At 38.7% G+C, this 18,440-nt stretch overlaps 1 protein-coding gene across 6 annotated transcripts in view; it reads right to left on the reverse strand.

Annotated features, from left to right (window-relative positions):
- enox2 (ecto-NOX disulfide-thiol exchanger 2) overlaps positions 1-18,440 on the reverse strand; it is a 187,982-nt gene that overhangs the window by 118,085 nt on the left and 51,457 nt on the right. Inside the window, exon 1 of one of the 6 annotated variants that reach the window (XM_033030503.1) lies at positions 15,914-16,044. The exons of the other annotated variants lie outside the window; for them this stretch is intronic. Coding sequence (XP_032886394.1) covers positions 15,914-15,935 — 22 coding nt within the window. The 5' untranslated portion in view covers positions 15,936-16,044. Of the gene's footprint in view, positions 1-15,913; positions 16,045-18,440 lie in introns of those variants that run through there. 6 annotated transcript variants of the gene reach the window in all.

Here is an 18,440-nt window from a genome sequence, read left to right on the forward strand (position 1 = left end):
AGGAATTGAAAAAAAAAGAAAAAGTATAAAAAGACTGCAACTAAAAAGAGTATATTTAAGTAAAGTAATTTAAAATAATTGATAATAAAATAAAAATATATCATGGGAATATGAAATAGATGTGCCACAAGCTGATAGAAAACCAATAAACCAGATAAGAAATATAACCAAGTCTAATAACTCAGTCCTCTAACTCAGTAGATTACAGGGTGCTGCAAAACTCAATACTCAAGTCTAGATACTGAGCAGCAGGTCAGATGCTTCATCATCTGGACTCCAGGGCATCCCACATTTCTTCACGACAATGTGTAGGCAGAGAAGTCTGCAACATATATGCTAATAGGCATGCTGCAGCAGGCTATCACTTCCCTACAGCGATACTAGTCTGCTGTTAGTGGGATCCACCCCAACATTTCTCTTGCAGGCCGTAACATCTAATATTTCACTGTAGTTGGAAATGTATGTCGGAATTCACCAAAAAAATTTAAAGTTATACAGGTGCACAACCTTTTATCCGAAATTCCAAATAACGAAAAGCTCCGAATAGCGGACATTTTTTCGGTCCTTGAAGAAAGGTCCTTGAAGACGTTCACCGAGGGCGGCCCGCAGAGGTGACAGCGGAACCTCCAGTCAGTCCTCGAAGAAAGGGGAACTAAATCCCCATTCATAAAAGAGAAGGTGAGGGTATATTGCGCAGGAGGGTTAATAATTGACAATCTGCTGCTGCCTGCCCGCTGAGTTAAAAAGTTCCCACGGTAGACTCACGATACACAGTGTATCGTGAGTCTTGCGTGGGAACTTTTTAACTCAGCGGGCAGGCAGCAGCAGATTGTCGCTCCCTTCAGTTTCACCCCACCTACACCCCTCTGCTTCCCGGCCATGTGTGTGACCCCTTCCCTCCCCTCTCCAGCTCCCCGCCCATTGCACCGGCGCGGGGACTTTGCACTGTCTTCATGTCGGCGATGCCAGCAGGTCAGTGCCAGTCACCGGAGACGTCAGGACCAACGGGACACCGACCCCCAGACCCACTGCAAGCACGGAGATCCCAGAGACCCACAGCCAGCAGCAGCTCAGCCCCGTTCCAACTCCAGAGGAACACGCTCCCCGTAGGGACAGAAGCTGATGGTGTGCAAGGTACGTCTTGTTCTTGGGGTTGCGGATGAGGGGGCGCAGCTCGGGCTGTGACGTCTCCGGCCACCCCCGTGTACAGGAGCTGAGACTGGGAACTGTACCGCCCTTGCAAGCACGGAGATCCCAGAGACTCACAGCCAGCAGCAACTCTAGCCCAGCCCCGCTACAACTCCAGAGGAACCCGGGTTGCGGATGAGGGGGCGCAGCTCGGGCTGTGGGCGAACTGCCACTTGTCGCTGTAGCGGCCCATCGGGGAGCGGGTTCCTGTTGGTCCTGACGTCTCCGGCCACCCCCCTGGACAGGAGCTGAGAGACGTCAGGACCACCAGAATAAAATGATTACTTGGTCAAACTACAATGCCTTTATTGGGATCTGTTGTTCATAAGTAACTGCTGCTTTATTACATTGCAAACCAGTTGTACTTTATAAAGTATTTATCAACAGTCAAGTCAAGAATGGTTTATTGTCTCAAAATGAAACAATGAAATTCTTATTTGCAGCAGGGGTGCGGGTCAGCGCAACGGTAGAGTTGCTGCCTACAGCGCCAGAGACCCGGGTTAGATCTTGACTACGGGTGCGTCTGTACGAAGTTTGTACATTCTCCCCGTGACCATGTGGGTTTTCTCCAAGATCTTCGGTTTCCTTTCACATTCCAAAGACTTGTAGGTTGTAGGTTAATTGACTTGGTAGAAATGTAAATTGTCCCTAGTGTGTAGAATATTATTAATGTGCGGGGATTGCTGGTCAGCACGGACTCATTGGGCCAAAGGGCCTAGTTCCGCACCGTAGCTCTAAGCTAAACTAAACTAAAAAAAATAACTAAGCAGCATGACAGATATGTAAAACATTTTGTGAAGTTCAGAGATTGGCCATTTTTTAAGGGTTTTTTTCTTTTATCATTTTGGACATTTCATCAGAGGGTGAGATGATGACACTATTTGAATCTATAATGACAGTGATAGGGAAACGTTTCAGCTGCAACCTTTCTCCACAATAGTTTATTCACTGAGTGTTTCCAGCAATTCCTTTTTTTTTTTTTGAGTGAAATTGGTTGTTAGCCAATTGGTTATGGTTAAGTAGACACTCAGCAAATCCTTGTTCATTAAAGCATAATCCATAATGTTTTGTCATCAGTCCAGTCACGATCAGCTAACTCAACACATCAGAAACAAACCTGAGACTTACTCACATACTAAGTTATTGGGTTGACTGTTAAAAAGTTAGAAAATGATCACTTAAATATGAAATGTAAACAATGGGAACTCAAAGCACAATCATGCCACCTACCTCCTGGTAGGTCATAACTAGATAGTCTGTTAGTCCCATACTGGGACATGATATAACACAGGGGTTCCCAACCTTTTTCGTCCCGTTTACCCCTAGCAACTTTAATAGCACATAACAATGTTATTTCACTTATTTATGAACAACTAATGATGAACAGATATACCAGAACCAAACACAGTCAGTCAGTGAGAAAAAAATATGTGCAATCAACAAATTTACCCCTTGGGTAGGCGAAATTTACCCCAGGTTGGGAACCTTTGATATAACACATCACCAAATCAGAGAATTCGAATGGGCCTTTCGGACCACAGCGTTTACCGAACATGATGCCACGTTAAACTGATCTCACCTATCTGTACATGATCCATATCCCTTGATTCCTTGCACTTCCGAGTATTTATCTGAAAGCCTCGTATTTGCCTCCACAACTACCCCTGCCATTACGTTCCAAGCCCCCACCACATTCTGTGTTAAAAAAAAAAAAACATGCTCCACATATATCCCCATAAACTTCCCCCTCGCCTTTTAGCTGTGCCCTCTCGTGTTGGACATTTCCACCCTGGATAAAAGGTACTGAATGTCTACATAATCTATGCCTCTCATAATTTTCTATACTTTATCAAGTTTCCGTTCATCCTCCGACGTTCCAAGTTTATCCAACCACTACAGTATCACTGGAATGCTTAACTATTTTACAGTTCATAACGGAAGGATTTAAGCATAATTTGCCACCCACCAATGTCTAGGCATAGTCAATGGGGCAATCCTACTGCAGTCACTTACGTCCCACACCATCAATGATAAATGATCTGTTACTTTACAAAAAATATTTAAGCAAGGGATTAAAATGCCTGACATTGTGAAGCGCCTCTCAAATAGCTGGATAAGAGCGAGAACTTTTATGCTGAATGCCAAGAAGTTAGCAACACATACAGATGCTTAAATCATTACCAGGAATAGCATGGTAATCCAATATATACACTTCTGAACTTCAGCACAGTTTGCCAGTGGTCAGGGCAGGCTAAAATAGTTTAAGTTTACTTAAGTTATTGAAACTTATATTTGTTTTATCTTTTCAATGGATATACATTTAGGCACACAGAATAGCAGAGGTTGCCTATCCCAATTTTATTGCCAAATGCAATAACTTTGCTTATTTGTGGTGTGGGACCAGAACACAGAAACAATGAAAACTACCAATCATTATAAACAAGTTTTCCAAAGCAAAAATAACCTCAAAATATTCAACTGTTAAGAAGATTCAAGATTCAAGAGAGTTTATTGTCATGTGACCCAGATAGGACAATGGAATTCTTGCTTTGCTTCAGCACAACAGAATATAGTAGGCATGAATACAGAACATATCAGTGTGTCCATATACCATTATATAAATATATACACACATGAATAAATAAACAGATACAGTGCAAATGAACAGACCTTATGGAAGGAGTTTGGAAAGTTTGTAAATATGCAAAGTAACAATTCGCTAGGTTAAGAAAGCAAAAATGAATGCCTTAGGTATCAAGTTATAACAGCCATTTCTGCTAATACTTTCAGATTTCAAGCCTCATGAAGAATTTGATGTTGGTTAATTTAATTTTCAAAAGGGCATGATGCACCAACTTAATCTAGCCTATACGTGACTCCAGTCCCACGCCACATAGTTGCCTTCTGAAACAGCTTATCAAGTCAGAGCTATCATTATCAGGGCAATTAGGGACTGCATTCCAAGAAACAATAAATAGAGACCATGGCCATTTTTGACTTACCTAGCAGCTGCAATGGTTGATAGCATTGATGGTATTTCTATGTAACTTGGACGACTCCAACAGCGTAGAACATTAATGCTTGCTTCAGGATCATACATCCTTATTAAATTGCTAATTCTATCTCAATAGTAATATGGTACGATTGAGAGCTTCCTCATCATGACACATTATTTCCAAGTATAAGGATTTTCAAGTGGGGTGTTTGAAGAAGGAAGAAAATTCAGTGCCACGAAAAGGAAAACCAGACTTGGTTGTTCAAAAGGAAAGCACTTTCAGAAATGTCTGAACAGAGTTTGGGAAGGAGTTTGGGAAGTCTGTTTGAGGAATAAGAAAAAACAAATTCTGGGATGATGAAATATCTGAAAGATAAATTGAGGCAAAACTCTCAGGAAATGCAAGGCAAACTAAGTATCCAAAGATATGAATGAGAGGAGCATTAAGAGCTTATGGGACAGGAAATTAAAAGGAATTACATGATTAAATCGAGAGAAGAAAAAACACCTTTGCTGGAATGGATGCATTAAAAAAAAATCAATATTAATTAATGTACTATCATATATAATCAACAGGATGAAAGGAACTACACTAGAAGTAGAATTAAGTGGTCTTCGCTAAGCAAAGGCTATCAGTTTAGAGCAGAGTTCAGATTTAAACATGATCTCGACATTTCAAACGTGAATTGAAGAATTTTGAGGTGGAAACCAAATACTGGGACATTGGTCATCCCTAAAGAAGCAGCAAGAAAATAAAAACAGTTCAGAATGATAGCAAAGTGGACCCATACATCCATAGAATAATCATAAAAGATAATATGAAGCAAGAAAGGTGACAACCAATGTTGGAATTTAGAAAACAGCAACAACATTGTTATGGATGTTTAAACCAAGGACGGGGTGGGAGATTGCAACCTTCACGTGGTCCGCCCTGTTTCGACGAATGCAATCAACCTGGCGTGCACAATCAAGTAAGATCAAATAGAACAAGTTGTCCTCCAACTTTAGGCTGTGCACACCATACGCAAGAAGAAGAAGAAACAAAGGACGAAAAAAATTAGAATTGAAGTATACAAGAACACTTTCGCTGAACTAGTTTTTAATCTCCCATTGAATGCAATTGTCATTTAGCTTAGATGGGTATCTTGGTCAACATGGGTGATTTGGGAGCTTGTTTCCGTGCTGCATGACTCAATGACTTTATGAAGTGTTAATTTAGTCAGTTGACAGATACAGTGCCCTCCATAATGTTTGGGACTACGACCCATCATTTATTTATTTGCCTCTGTTCTCCACAATTTGAGATTTGTAATATAAAAATTTTAAAAATCACTTGTGGTTAAAGTGCAGTCATATTTTAATAAAGGCCATTTTATACATTTTGGTTTCACCATGGAGAAATTACAGCAGTGTTTATACATAGTCCTTTGGAAACCTTTATTGCTGTTTATCAACATGAGGAACAAAGCTGTGCCAATGAAAGTCAAAGAAGCCATTAAGTGCTTTTACCTACAGATAGTTATACATATTAGTGAGGCCTGGCACACTACGTCATGGCTGAACCACTGTATTAGTACAGCTGATACACATGCCTCATTGGGGTGTATGAGCATTTTGTATGGGGCAGCAATGACTGATCATATACCTGTTGCTATGACAATATATGTTGAAATATATGTGGTATCCAGAGATAGAAATAGCTTTAACACAGAAAAACTGGATTGGTCAACGCTCACAAAGAAAGACATCTTAGCCTATTATGCAATATTCAATTACCCAAAGGTGCAATAATGTGTAGTAATGTTAATTGTACGGATATGAAGCATAGGAGAGATATCTGCTCCATGTGTAATGATATAGTAAGCGCTTTATATGTAGGCAGTAAGCCCTACTGCAAGCATAAAAAATAAGACCCATAACATCAGGCCTGGCTGGAAGAAGTATGTAGCCGAGTATCATGCTGAAGCCCGTGAAGCCACTAAATCATGGGCTATGGCAGGTAGACCCAGTCAGGGGCCTGTGTTTCAGTACAAGAAGCTCACTAATGCAAGATATAAGTATACTGTTAGCTTCATCTATAAAAATGAGCAAGCTGTGAGGGCTGATTCCATGGCTAAGAAGCTGCTAAGTAACAATGCTGCTGATTTTTGGAAAGAAGTGAGAGCACTTAAGTTGCAAAACATCTCTACCGTACACTGTAGGTGGAATCTCCGGAACAGCTAATATCGCGGAGTTATGGCGACAACATTATAGTACTTTATTCAACTGTGTCCAAGGTGACTTGTATAAGGTGGACAATATTGTGAGTAATGACTCAATGGTGATTATGTCACATGAGGTGTATCATGCCATGAACAAGCTGTCCAACAACAAAGCAAGTGGCTTGGATCATATTTCTGCTGAACATCTTAAGTATGCGAATATGAGGGTAGCTCCTCTCCTTGCTACTTGTTTTACTGGCTTTATGATTCATGGCTTGTTACCAGACTCAATGTTGTCTGTTCTGTTAGTGCCATTAAGGACAAAGCTACTTTACCAGCCTAAATAATTACAGGCCCATAGCTTTAGCTTTAGCCAGCATATTGTCAAAAGTCTTAGAATGAGTACTGCTGGATAGAGTAAATGAGTTTGTCAACTCCACAGATAACCAGTTTGGTGTTAAAGCTAAACATGGCACTGACTTGTGCATATATGCCCTAAAGGAGATTGTAAACAAATATAGAGGCAAAAACTCTTCAATTCTTATGTGCTTTATTGATGCTTCCAAAGCCTTTGATCATGTTAATCACAGAATGCTGTTTGTTAAAATGAGTCAAAGAGGGGTGCCTAAATACATTGTGAGAATTCTGGCTTACTGGTAGGCCCACCAGACTATGGGGGGGGGGGGGGGGGGGGGGGGGGGTTGTCCCCAGTCTTTTTTATTCTTTATATTGATGATCTGTCCAAACAATTGGAAGCCTGTAATACTGGGTGCATGATTAGTAATATTTTAGTGAACCATATTATGTATGCAGATGATCTTGTGTTATTTAGTCCATCTAGCGCTGGTCTCCAGCAGCTCCTTACTATATGTTCTGTGTATGGTGTGGAACATGATATTAAATATAATGCTTGTAAGAGGGCTATTATGATCTGTAGAACCAAAGAGAATAAATGTCTAAAATGTCCTGATTTTAAATTGTCTGACAATAATCTTAGTGTCTGTAATCTTGGGCATTTTATTACAGACCAAATGACAGATGATGAGGATATTTATGGGCAACGACGTATGCTGTATGCACAGGCGAATATTCTCTTGCGTAAGCTTGGTGCGTGTACAGATGTGGTGAAGATGTCGCTGTTTAGAGCATATTGCACACCACTCTATACTGCGCACCTGTGGTCGAACTATGGAAAGACAAGTCTGCAGAGATTAAAGGTGTCCTATAATGATGCCAAAAGAACACTGCTAAGGAAACCTAGATGGTGTAGTACTAGTAACATGTTTGTGGCTGCAGGAGTCAGTACTTTAGAAGCAATCCAAAGAAATCATATGTATAAATTCATTTGCAGGATAAATGACTCTAAAAATGTAATTATTGTGGCCTTGTCAAACATAAGGTTTAGCACTGCACGCAATGAATCCAAGTTGTGGAGTCACTGGTGTCGTCTCGTTGTAGGAGTTGATCATTCTTTTTTATTCTGGATTTTAATTCATGTATTGGGTTTTTTTTTTAAAATATATAATTTATGATGCTTTTATAAGTGATATACTAAGATTTTATATGTATTTTATGATGTTTTTATATGCAATATATTTTTATGTAATGTTGTCGCTTGTCTGGACCTTGAGTCTGAAATAAAGTTTATTATTGTTATTATTATTAATATTATTATTATTATTATTATGAGACTAAGAACACGAATGAAACAGGTAAAAACATCAGCCAAACATTAGGATTACCAAAATCAACTGTTTGGAATATCATTAAGAAGAAAGAGAGCACTGGTGAGCTTATTAATCGCAAAGGGACTGGCAGGCCAAGGAAGACCTCCACAGCTGTTGACAAGAATTCTCTCTAAAATAAAGAGAAATCCGCAAACACCTATTCGATAGATCAGAAACACTCCTCAGGAGTCAGGTGTGGATTTGTTAATGACCACTGTCCGCAGAAGATTTCATGAACAGAAATACAGGGGCTACAATGCAAGATGCAAACCACTGGTTAGCTACAAAAATAGGATGGCGAGGTTACAGATTGCAAAGAAGAACATAAAAGAGCAACCACAGTTCTGGAAAAAGGTCTTGTGGACAGATGAGATAATGATTAACATATCAGAGTGATGACAAGAGCAAAGGATGGAGGAGAGAAGGAACTGCCCAAGATCCAAAGCATACCACCTCATCTGTGTAACACGGTGGTGGGGGTGTAATGGCCTGGGCATGTGTGGCTGCTGAAGGTACTGGCTCATTTATCTTCATTGATGATACAACTGCTGATGGTAGTAGCATAATGAATTCTGAAGTGTAAAGACACATCCGATCTGCTCAAGTTCAAACAAATGCCTCAAAACTCATTGGCAGGCGGTTCATTCTACAGCAAGCCAATGATCCAAAACATACTGCTAAAGCACCAAAGGAGCTTTTCAAAGCTAAAAAATGGTCAATTCTTGAGTGGCCGTCAATCACCCGATCTGAACCCAATGGAGCATGCCCTTCATAATATGCTGAAGCGAAAACTGAAGGGGACTAGCCCCCAAAACAAGCATAAGCTAAAGATGGTTGCAATACAGGCCTGGCAGAGCATCACCAGAGAAGACATCCAGCTACTGGTGATGTCCATGAATCGCAGACATTGAGCAGTCATTTCATGCAAAGGATATGCGACAAAATACTAAACATGACTACTTTCATTTACATGACATTGCTGTGTCCCAAACATTATGGTGCCCTGAAATGAGGGGACTATGTATGTACTGCTGTAATTTGTACTTGGTGAAACCAAAATGTATAAAAATGGCCTTTATTAAAATCTGACAATGTGCACTTTAACCACATGTGATTTTTTTCTATTACAAATCTCAAATTGTGGAGTACATAGGAAAATAAATAAATGATGTGCCTTTGTCCCAAACATTATGGAGGGCACTGTACATCCAAATAGAACGTATATTTTGCTTGTTTTATAAATGTAGCATGTTCAATTTTTGATTTTAACTTATTTTAACATATCTTACTGACACATTCACAGTTAAAATGCTGTTGAAGCACATGTCAGTTGACAGCTCAAAGACAAGGATGGCAATTTTAGACAAGGGATTCCATTTCTGCTCAAAGAAATCAGAGTTATTTTAAAAGGATTTTATTTTGTCAATCATTATTCTAATGACTGTCCAAAAAATAAATAAAAATTAAGCGATCAAGAGAAAAAGCAAACAAAAGGTGTCAAATTTGATTTGACATATTTTGTAGTACATCAGCAAAAGAAATCAAATGGGAAAAGTCTGAGTTCAGTTAGGCATACACAGGAATGAAAGAACATAAATTGATTCTAAGACAGACCTCTAGAATCTTGTGGTCATAATCAATGGGTTATGAACATTAATTATAATTATAACTTTATAACTATTTACTAAATGTGGCATTTGTTGATATTAGCTTGAGATTAGCAGCTGACAAAATCAAGTATCTTTTTCACCCAGACCATCCCCATTTCCATCAAGCATATGATACAAGGGTTTGATAAACATCACACCAGATTCAGGAACAATTCCCACCACACCAATAATAACAGAATACTGAACGGTCTTCCCACGAGCAATGATGTAGTCTCGATCTTCCAATCTACCTCATCGTGGACTTTGGACATTTTCTCTGTAACTGCAATGTTTTCATGCTGAACAATATATTCTGCACTCTGGTATATTTATCTCCGCACTACCTACTGTACCTACGTACGGCTTGATTATACTCACATATAGCATGATTTGATTTGACTTGACTGGGTAGCATGCAAACAAAGCCTTCTCACTATATTTTACACATGTCAAAGTAAACCAATACTAAAATTCTGCAGTTACCATGATGAGGTAGATTGGAAGATCGAGACTACATCTTTGCTCATGGGAAGACTGCTCAGTATTTTGATATTAGTGGGGGGGGGGGAATTGTTACGGTTTCAGAAGCCCATCTAACAATGCATTGTAAACAACAGATTCAGATAACTACCACCTATTGAGTGAACAGCTGGTACAATTACAAATGGGCACAGGACACAGTCTGGGTTTAACCATCTGTGTAAAGACATGCATTAGGCACTCAATAATTTTTTTACTTACTCACAATAATGAGGGACCACGTAATTTTTCGTGCTTGCAAAATAAGTAGCCTGTGGTTATCGAACATACTATAGTGCCATTAACGTTAATAATAATGGATATATAGAGTGATAGATAAAAAACAAAATCTTGTCATGTAAGGGCATTCACACTCTTTCTTCCCCACTTCACAAATAATTAATGTGCAATATCGCTAGATTAGCATGCTCTGCATATGAGGTTAGGAACTGTATTTCATGCAAATACACAACCTGCTTTACAAATAATTTGAAGTAGAATGACCCTAAAAATTAATTTTGCATTCTTTTCTGGTACACCATGAAGTCAAAAGTATGAATTATTTGCAATGCCAGAACAGTTGCTCGCTGTCTTCTTGTGGCCTTGTGGGATCAACCAAATCCAAAGGCATTCTGCCATGACCATCCAACAATTAGGGCTTGGATATTAGCTCTCCAGTCTCTGCCCCTGGGCAGCCCAGATGACCAGTTGACACTCTCTACCATTTAAGGTATTTGAATAATTTTGAAATCTGTTGATTAGAGAGAGTTTAAAAACCATCCAAAATGAAATACTCATAAATAAAAAGCTACTATACAAAGATTTGAAAACGTCAACAATAAATTATAAATATCAAGTACAATGTGTTAAAAAAAAAACATTTAGCTTTTAGATCAATGTCAGCGACCCCATTGAAAGGAATTAAAATGAATGGCGATCTCTCTAAATACAGGAGTAACCCTTGGTGAATTTTGATGTTGAATGTGTGAGGCCATCCACACAAAGTGCATTTGACCCCTCAGCTCAGGATGTTATGCGTGTGCACTGGTATTTAACAGGCAGTTTTTTTCCAAGCTTCCATTTGCAATTCAAAGCCACAGATATCAGGAACAAACTGATCAGCACACTACAAGTAGCTGGCAACTTTCTACTGAACAGCTGCGTGATAAGTGACATGATCCAACCTATTATGTTAGTATCTTGAGAAATGCATCAGCATTGATGGCTGCACATAGATAATGCAGTACTCAACTATGCTGCAATTATAATAGCTTTATGGTCAACAACAGCTTGCAGGATGTGTGGTCTGCTTATACCAGTGCTCCTAATAACAGTTGATGGCCTAGAATTACCATTAAACTTCAGAGAATTCGCTCTACTAAACCCATTTGGTTTTGGCGATGAAGGCCATGACCTTCTGATGGATATATTAAAAAATATCTTGCACCTTTCAGCACTTTACACTAATGAAGTTCTGAGCTTTAGTCACTACAGTAGAAGAGAACATATGACAATTTGGACTCTGCAAAATTTCACAACAGCGGTGTGATAAAGACCAAGCAATATTTTAGTGACATTGGTTGAAGGACAAGTAGTTTCAGTAACAAAGTCAGCTTGGGATGGAAAATGGATTGTTGGTTACCCTTAATTAATAGCAAAATGTCTTACCATTAATTATATTATTTAAATATTCGTTATTTTCATGCTGGATCAGCAGCCATCCATTTCACCAAAATATCAAAACATTTCTGTCTATCTGCAAACCAAAATTAGCCGTTCCAATCATCCAACCTACCAGTGTAACGCCATGAAAACTCATTATTTTGCAACAAAGCTGCTGCTAATCTAAATTTAAAGTTTCCATTTAGCTCTGCAGAAGGTTACAAATCTAATCACTTTTATGTAATGGAGAACATGAATTCCCAAAAAACCATCAACCAATAAAGAAACAAAAATGAAATAGCATCATGTACAAATAGCAAGTTGGAATATTTCATTGGACAGTGCAATTGAAATCAAAGGACTAAAATATAGAATTTAAACATTCCACTGCGATCTGAGGGTTTAAAAATGCGATTCCAACAAATTAGGATTCCATTTGCTTCCAGTATATAAATTGGCATACTTGGATATTCCTAATCTGTTCTGCTAAAAAAGATCCATATGTAATTGATATTATACCCTAATTTTTTTTTGGTTATCTAATTGTTTCCTTAAATTTAACAAAGGCTGATCACTCGCCTGGTCCTAAAAAAACCTGCATACAGGACATTAGAGAAGGCGTATTGGATGTTTAAAAAAAAAAATGATAGTATCAATAGGCTAGAACGAGCGATAGTCCCTCAGGTTAAACTCCCAAGGCACCCCAGGAAGGCACACAACAAACAATAAAATTAACTGCACACAACCAGAATGACATAAACAGCTGGAAACCCGGTTGAATGGTTGATTTTCAGTAATGCTTTATAAAAAAAGATGAAGAATTAGAGAGGGGGATTATAGGGTTTAGTACCAAAGTAACTGAAATTCTGACAGACAACTTCAGAGTGCAGGGTTAGGTTATAAGTACAGTTCCTTGTGGTGCTTTAAATTGTAAAAATTAGCAACATGTGGAAGTGCAATGTGCACACGTTACAGTTAAACCAAATTTGTCACAATCTCCCAGTGTGATAGTGACAGAAACATTTAATCAAGTACAATAAACTCTCTGCAGAAAAGTAGCTTTTGGTTTATCTATTTACTTGCATAGTCCTTCACCAAACACCAAAGCGGCGTCATTATTTTCTGCACATTGTTCTTTGCAAACCTGCTTAAAAATAATACCTGCAAAGTAGCCCTATTACTTTAGCCAGATGCACATTTTCTCAGATATATTAAGACTCCCTGCTATACTTCCCATCTGTTTCTGTTGTAGTCTGATTCATAAACATAGTGGGTTAATAAATGTATTAAAAGCTACAAAATGGCTTAGTAAAAAAAACATCTCCTCACAGTACACTAAAGGTGTGAAGTATGCACAGAAATGCATATAGCTGCAGAAGAACTTGACAAGGCAAAATTTCATGAGATTTCATGTAAAGGCAAGTTTCGGAGTTGTAAGGAGCTTTGCTTGCACAAAGAACTGGTAAAGCTGCAGCATTCGAGTTGTAGTTTGCAGCAGGTAAAACAAGACTTATGTAGAGAGATAATTTCTCAACTTACTCAGATTCACAATCTTATTATCCTCATATAGTTTTAATTCAGAGAGGGAGTTCAACTAAATTAATGATCTGGTCAAAGTTTTGAAGCTGGCAGGATTTAATATTAGTGAGGCTGACCATGAAATTTCATACAATTGCAGAAATTGTAAAGGAAAAAGAAGCAAAACTGTGTGCTTTGATTTCTCATCATGAAGCATTAAAATCGCATTAGCCTTTTTTAAAATAATGTAAAGTATTCATTTTGAATTATAATTCTCATAATTCAAAAGGCACAATTATCAATTATGCAAAGAGACATTTTTAATTCAAACACCCACAAATGTACAACGCCAATAGTAACCAAAACTATTTACTAGTATGGCTTCATTAGATAAAGTTGATCTAGTTTTTAGAAAATAAGGTAGATGTGTACAGTGTTGATCCAATGCAATTCAACCCTTCTACAATTAGCATTTGTCACTGCCAGAAAATAGTGGGACCTCAGTCTAAAACTTGTTTAACCACTGATCTAGCTGAAAGTGGTTGTCATTGCATTATTAAGGAAATTAGGAACATTAAAAAAAACTTTAAAATTACAAAACAAAATACCTCCAGGAAACATTTTTAACAATTTGATATTCATCATCTTTGCCCAATATTAATGGCAGACACAAAATGCTGGAGTAACTCAGCAGGACAGGCAGCATCTCTGGAGAGAAGGAATGGGCGACGTTTCGGTTCGAGACCCTTCTTCAGACTGATGACAGAGGGGTGGGTGGGACAGAGATAGAATGTAGTCAGGAGACAGTAAGACAGGTGGGGGAACTGGGGAGGGGGAGGGGATGGAGAGAGAGGGAAAGCAAGGGCTTTTTGAAGTTAGAGAAGTCAATGTTCATATTGCTGGGGTGTAAGCTACACCATCAAAATACGAGGTGCTGTTCCTCCAATTTTCAATGGGCCTCACTGACAATAGAGGAGACCCAGGCTAGAAAGGTCAGATTGGGAATGGGAGGGGAAAGTTAAAGTGCTGAGCAACCGGGAAATCAGGTGGGTTAAGGCGGACTGAGCGGAGGTGTTCTGTGAAAGGATCGCAGAGCCTGCGCTTGATCTAGCTGATATACAGGAGTTGACATCTGGAACAGCTGATACCGTAGATGAGGTTGGAGGAGGTGCAAGTGAACCTCTGCCTTATCTGAAATGACTGTCGGGGTCCTTGGATGGAGTCTAGGGCGGAGGTAAAGGGACAGGTGTTGCATCTACCTCCGATTTAATTCATCATCTGCAGTCTTTACTACACATATGTATAATGATTTGATATAAACCGTTACTGAAGACATCAAGCAGTTTAAACAAAATAAATTGATTCTCACTCACTGTCAGAGTAAATTGAATATACATTGATTTGGTTTTATCAATGTGGAAATCTTGCTTCACATCACTGTGAAAATATTCTGCCTAAAGAGACTAACAATGGCCAGAGATATTAGCCAATTTTCAAAGAATGAAAATCCAACTGCTTTAAGTAGCCGATCAAAATCTAAAGAGCAAAGCAGAAAATTTATGATTGATCCCCACCCCCCCACCTAGGCTCAGCTTCTGACACCAACCCAGGTGTTATTTTAAAATAACGTTTTCTCAAAACAAAAAGTTTCAGCATATCTCTGGATAATTTAGTAGAAAACGCTTTCTCTGCCACCTTCATTTCCAAATTCTAACGCTTACACTGATAAAACACAGGATTCAAGTAACTAAGTGAATCTAACTAAAAGCTAATCATTTAGTGACAGCATTAAAAAAATCAAATCATTGAGAAATTAAAATACATTTCTGCACCAGCTAAAACTATGCTGCAATAATTACATTATATCGTTTAAACAATTATGGCAATGACATTCTACGTCCAGATAACTAGACAAATAATAATTCAATTTTATTAGTTTAATGACAATATACTTCATAAAGGTTTGTAACAGTGCCGAAAATGCAGACCTTTCTTGGAATAAAAATGCAATCGCAAAGTTCAGGCATTCTTTTAGTTCTCAATGCACATTATGTCAGCAACTACAAACATCTATTTGTCATGAATCCTCATTAGCCTTAAAACCAAAGACAAAAGCAGAAAATAACAAACAACAATATCATGTCAACGTAATTATTCAGCAAGAATATGGAGCTGGTAAAGCTAAACCAAAACAAGGCAAACGAAGCACAAAGACCAAAACTCCTGCATTGCAGGAATTAATAAATATTTCTACCAAAAATGAAACCTACCATTTTAATACAAAAATAAACACTGATCTCAAAGGTTTAAAACAAAAAACATTCTAACTAAATAAATTATCAACCTATGTCTCTCAACACACGACAAATTGTTCAGCTATTAAAATCCATCTGACTTTTCTATGCGTTCTACTAAAAAATACATCCGAGGCGTAAAGCATCAGACTTACATTACCTGCATACTGCACAATGAACATTCCCAACCACTTCTTGGAGTAAAATGTGCTTTCTCTTCCATAAACTGAGTAAAGAGATGTGAAGGTCTGCTTTTAATCTCCTAAAAATCTCAGCACGCAAGCAACCAGAGCTATCTGCAATCATAGGCAAAGCGATCTTGTTAATACCACCACACAAAAGGGACGCAATGGAAATTACAGGAATCTCCAGGGCACCGGCTAGAATTGGCTCTTCTTGTCCAGTGCTGCATGTGTTGCCATCTGTCTTAAGTGAGTGACAGTTAAGAGCTGACAGATTCAGGGGAAGGGCAAGGGCAGGTGGGAAAGCAATTAGCACTATGCTCATCTGTGAATTCATAAGGGATTTCATACATCAATGCCTTGAGAAGCAGGATGCAGCTAGCAAATCAGGAATTCATAATTTGCATGCCTGCAAAGAGCTCCTCCAGACGCAACACAGCTTGCCGAGCTGCTATCAAAATGAGAGGGTGGTAAAGCAAAACTACTTGGCTAGGCATAAGCTGTACTCGATAGCTTTAAGGACGACTGATAGTTGCCTCAGAGCTGTAAACAATCTCAACATCAGATCAAAGCAAAACAAGTCAGATCAGGTCAGGGATGAAACAGTGCTGTAATTAGCAAGAATTCACTATCCTAAAGATGACTTTTGTCCTAACTTAAACCAGTAATTAAATAATCAATATAGCTAGAATTTTGAGATGCTCAACCATATCATTTATTATCAATCCGGGTTGTTATTGGCGTATGTCAATACCAAGGCCTTTTTGAGAATTACAACAATCATTTCAGTGCTGTGGTTTAATAATTGCTCCAAAAGAATAACATTGCAAAGAATGAAGACTTTTTGAAACAGGAATAAAGCTGCTTGCAGACTGTGAAGCTATTACACTGACTCAAAGAATCACAAAAAATATATTTAATTGCACACTTAAGACGCAAACTGTTTGTGCCAGGATATAATTATCACTTAAACTTAGCTGCTTACATCAGTTAAACTTGGCACTTGTCAGCATGGATTTCGAACACTCCATATTAAGTTGTAAAAAAAACCCATTAAGTTGATTAGTTGTAAACACAGCATTTGCTAGCTAATCTGAAAGAAAAACTGATAGTTACTTTGGGGAATTGGGGGTCATTTGTCGAGACAAGGGATGGTAAACCCACTCCAAAAAAAGAGCATCATGAAAAATGACTATTTGAAATTCTTGTACAAAAGGTGATGAATAAACAGCACTCTCAGCCAATGTCGTTTAAACATGTATCTGGGGTTTTAGAAACCATTATTTTCAATTCAAATATTCCGTTGATGAGAATCTACCAGAACACAATATGCATAAAAAGCACAGTTGTTCCAAGGTGGAACAGTAAAATACAATTACTTTTCATACCTTCGAGGACAAGCCAAATATTTGTTTATAAATTAAAAAGCTCTGTAAACATAAATACTGTAATTTGAGTAATATGATCCCTCGATTTATAACCAGTTTTTATGAAGCACTTTAGAATATGAGTAACCATTGAATGTGGATGAGCAATAACATTAGAGTCGAAGTCATTAAACTGTGCAGCCCGGCAACAAGCTCTTCGACACAACTCGTCTTAGCTGGCTAGTTGCCTAACTGAGCTGGCCCCACCGGCCTACATCAGCCCATATCCCTCCAAACCTTTTCCATCTACGTACCCGTCCAAGTGAATTTTAAATGGCGTAATTATATTAGCCTCTGCTACTTCTTCTGGCAGCTTGCTTCATATATGTACGACCCTTTAAAAAAGCTGCCCCTCTGGTCCCTATTAAATTCATCCCCTCTTACTTAACATGCCCTGTGCACCTTTCCGATGCCTTTCATGATTTTAAACTCCCACCACTTCCCTTCCCCCCCCCCCCCCCCCCCCCCCCCCCCACCCAACCTCCTATTGTCCATGGAAAAAAAAGTCCAACCTCTCCTTATAACTCAAAGCCTCCAGGCCCAGTAACATCCTCATAAATCTTTTTTCCACCTTTTCCTGTTTAATGATATCATTCCAATAGCAGGAGGGCCAGAATCGTACATAGAACTCCAAATGTGGCCTTACCAATACCCGATGAAGGCAAGCGTGCCAAATACCTTCTTCATCATCTGTGTTGCCATTTTCAAGGATCTACACACCTATACGTCTTAATCTCTTTGGTCTAAAGCATTCCACAGGGCCCTACCGTCTACAGTGTAAGTTAGGCTTGGGTTTGGCTTACCAAAATTCAACACCTCATTTTCATTTGAATGACTAATGGGCGAATAACTAATATGTTGCTCTCAATGTTAGCAAGACCAAGGAGACGATTGCTGACTTCAAGGGGTGGGGGGGGGGGGGGGGAAACAGAGGAGCCATGAGCCTAGCTTCATTAATGGGTTGGCAGTGGAGAGAGCAGCATCAAATTCCAGGGCACACATATTTCTAAAGATCTATCCTGGACCCAGTTGATGCAATCATAAAGAAAGCTCGACTTATTTAAAAGATTGAGAGATT

This window comes from Amblyraja radiata, chromosome 12, assembly GCF_010909765.2.
Source record: "Amblyraja radiata isolate CabotCenter1 chromosome 12, sAmbRad1.1.pri, whole genome shotgun sequence".
NCBI lineage: Eukaryota > Metazoa > Chordata > Chondrichthyes > Rajiformes > Rajidae > Amblyraja > Amblyraja radiata.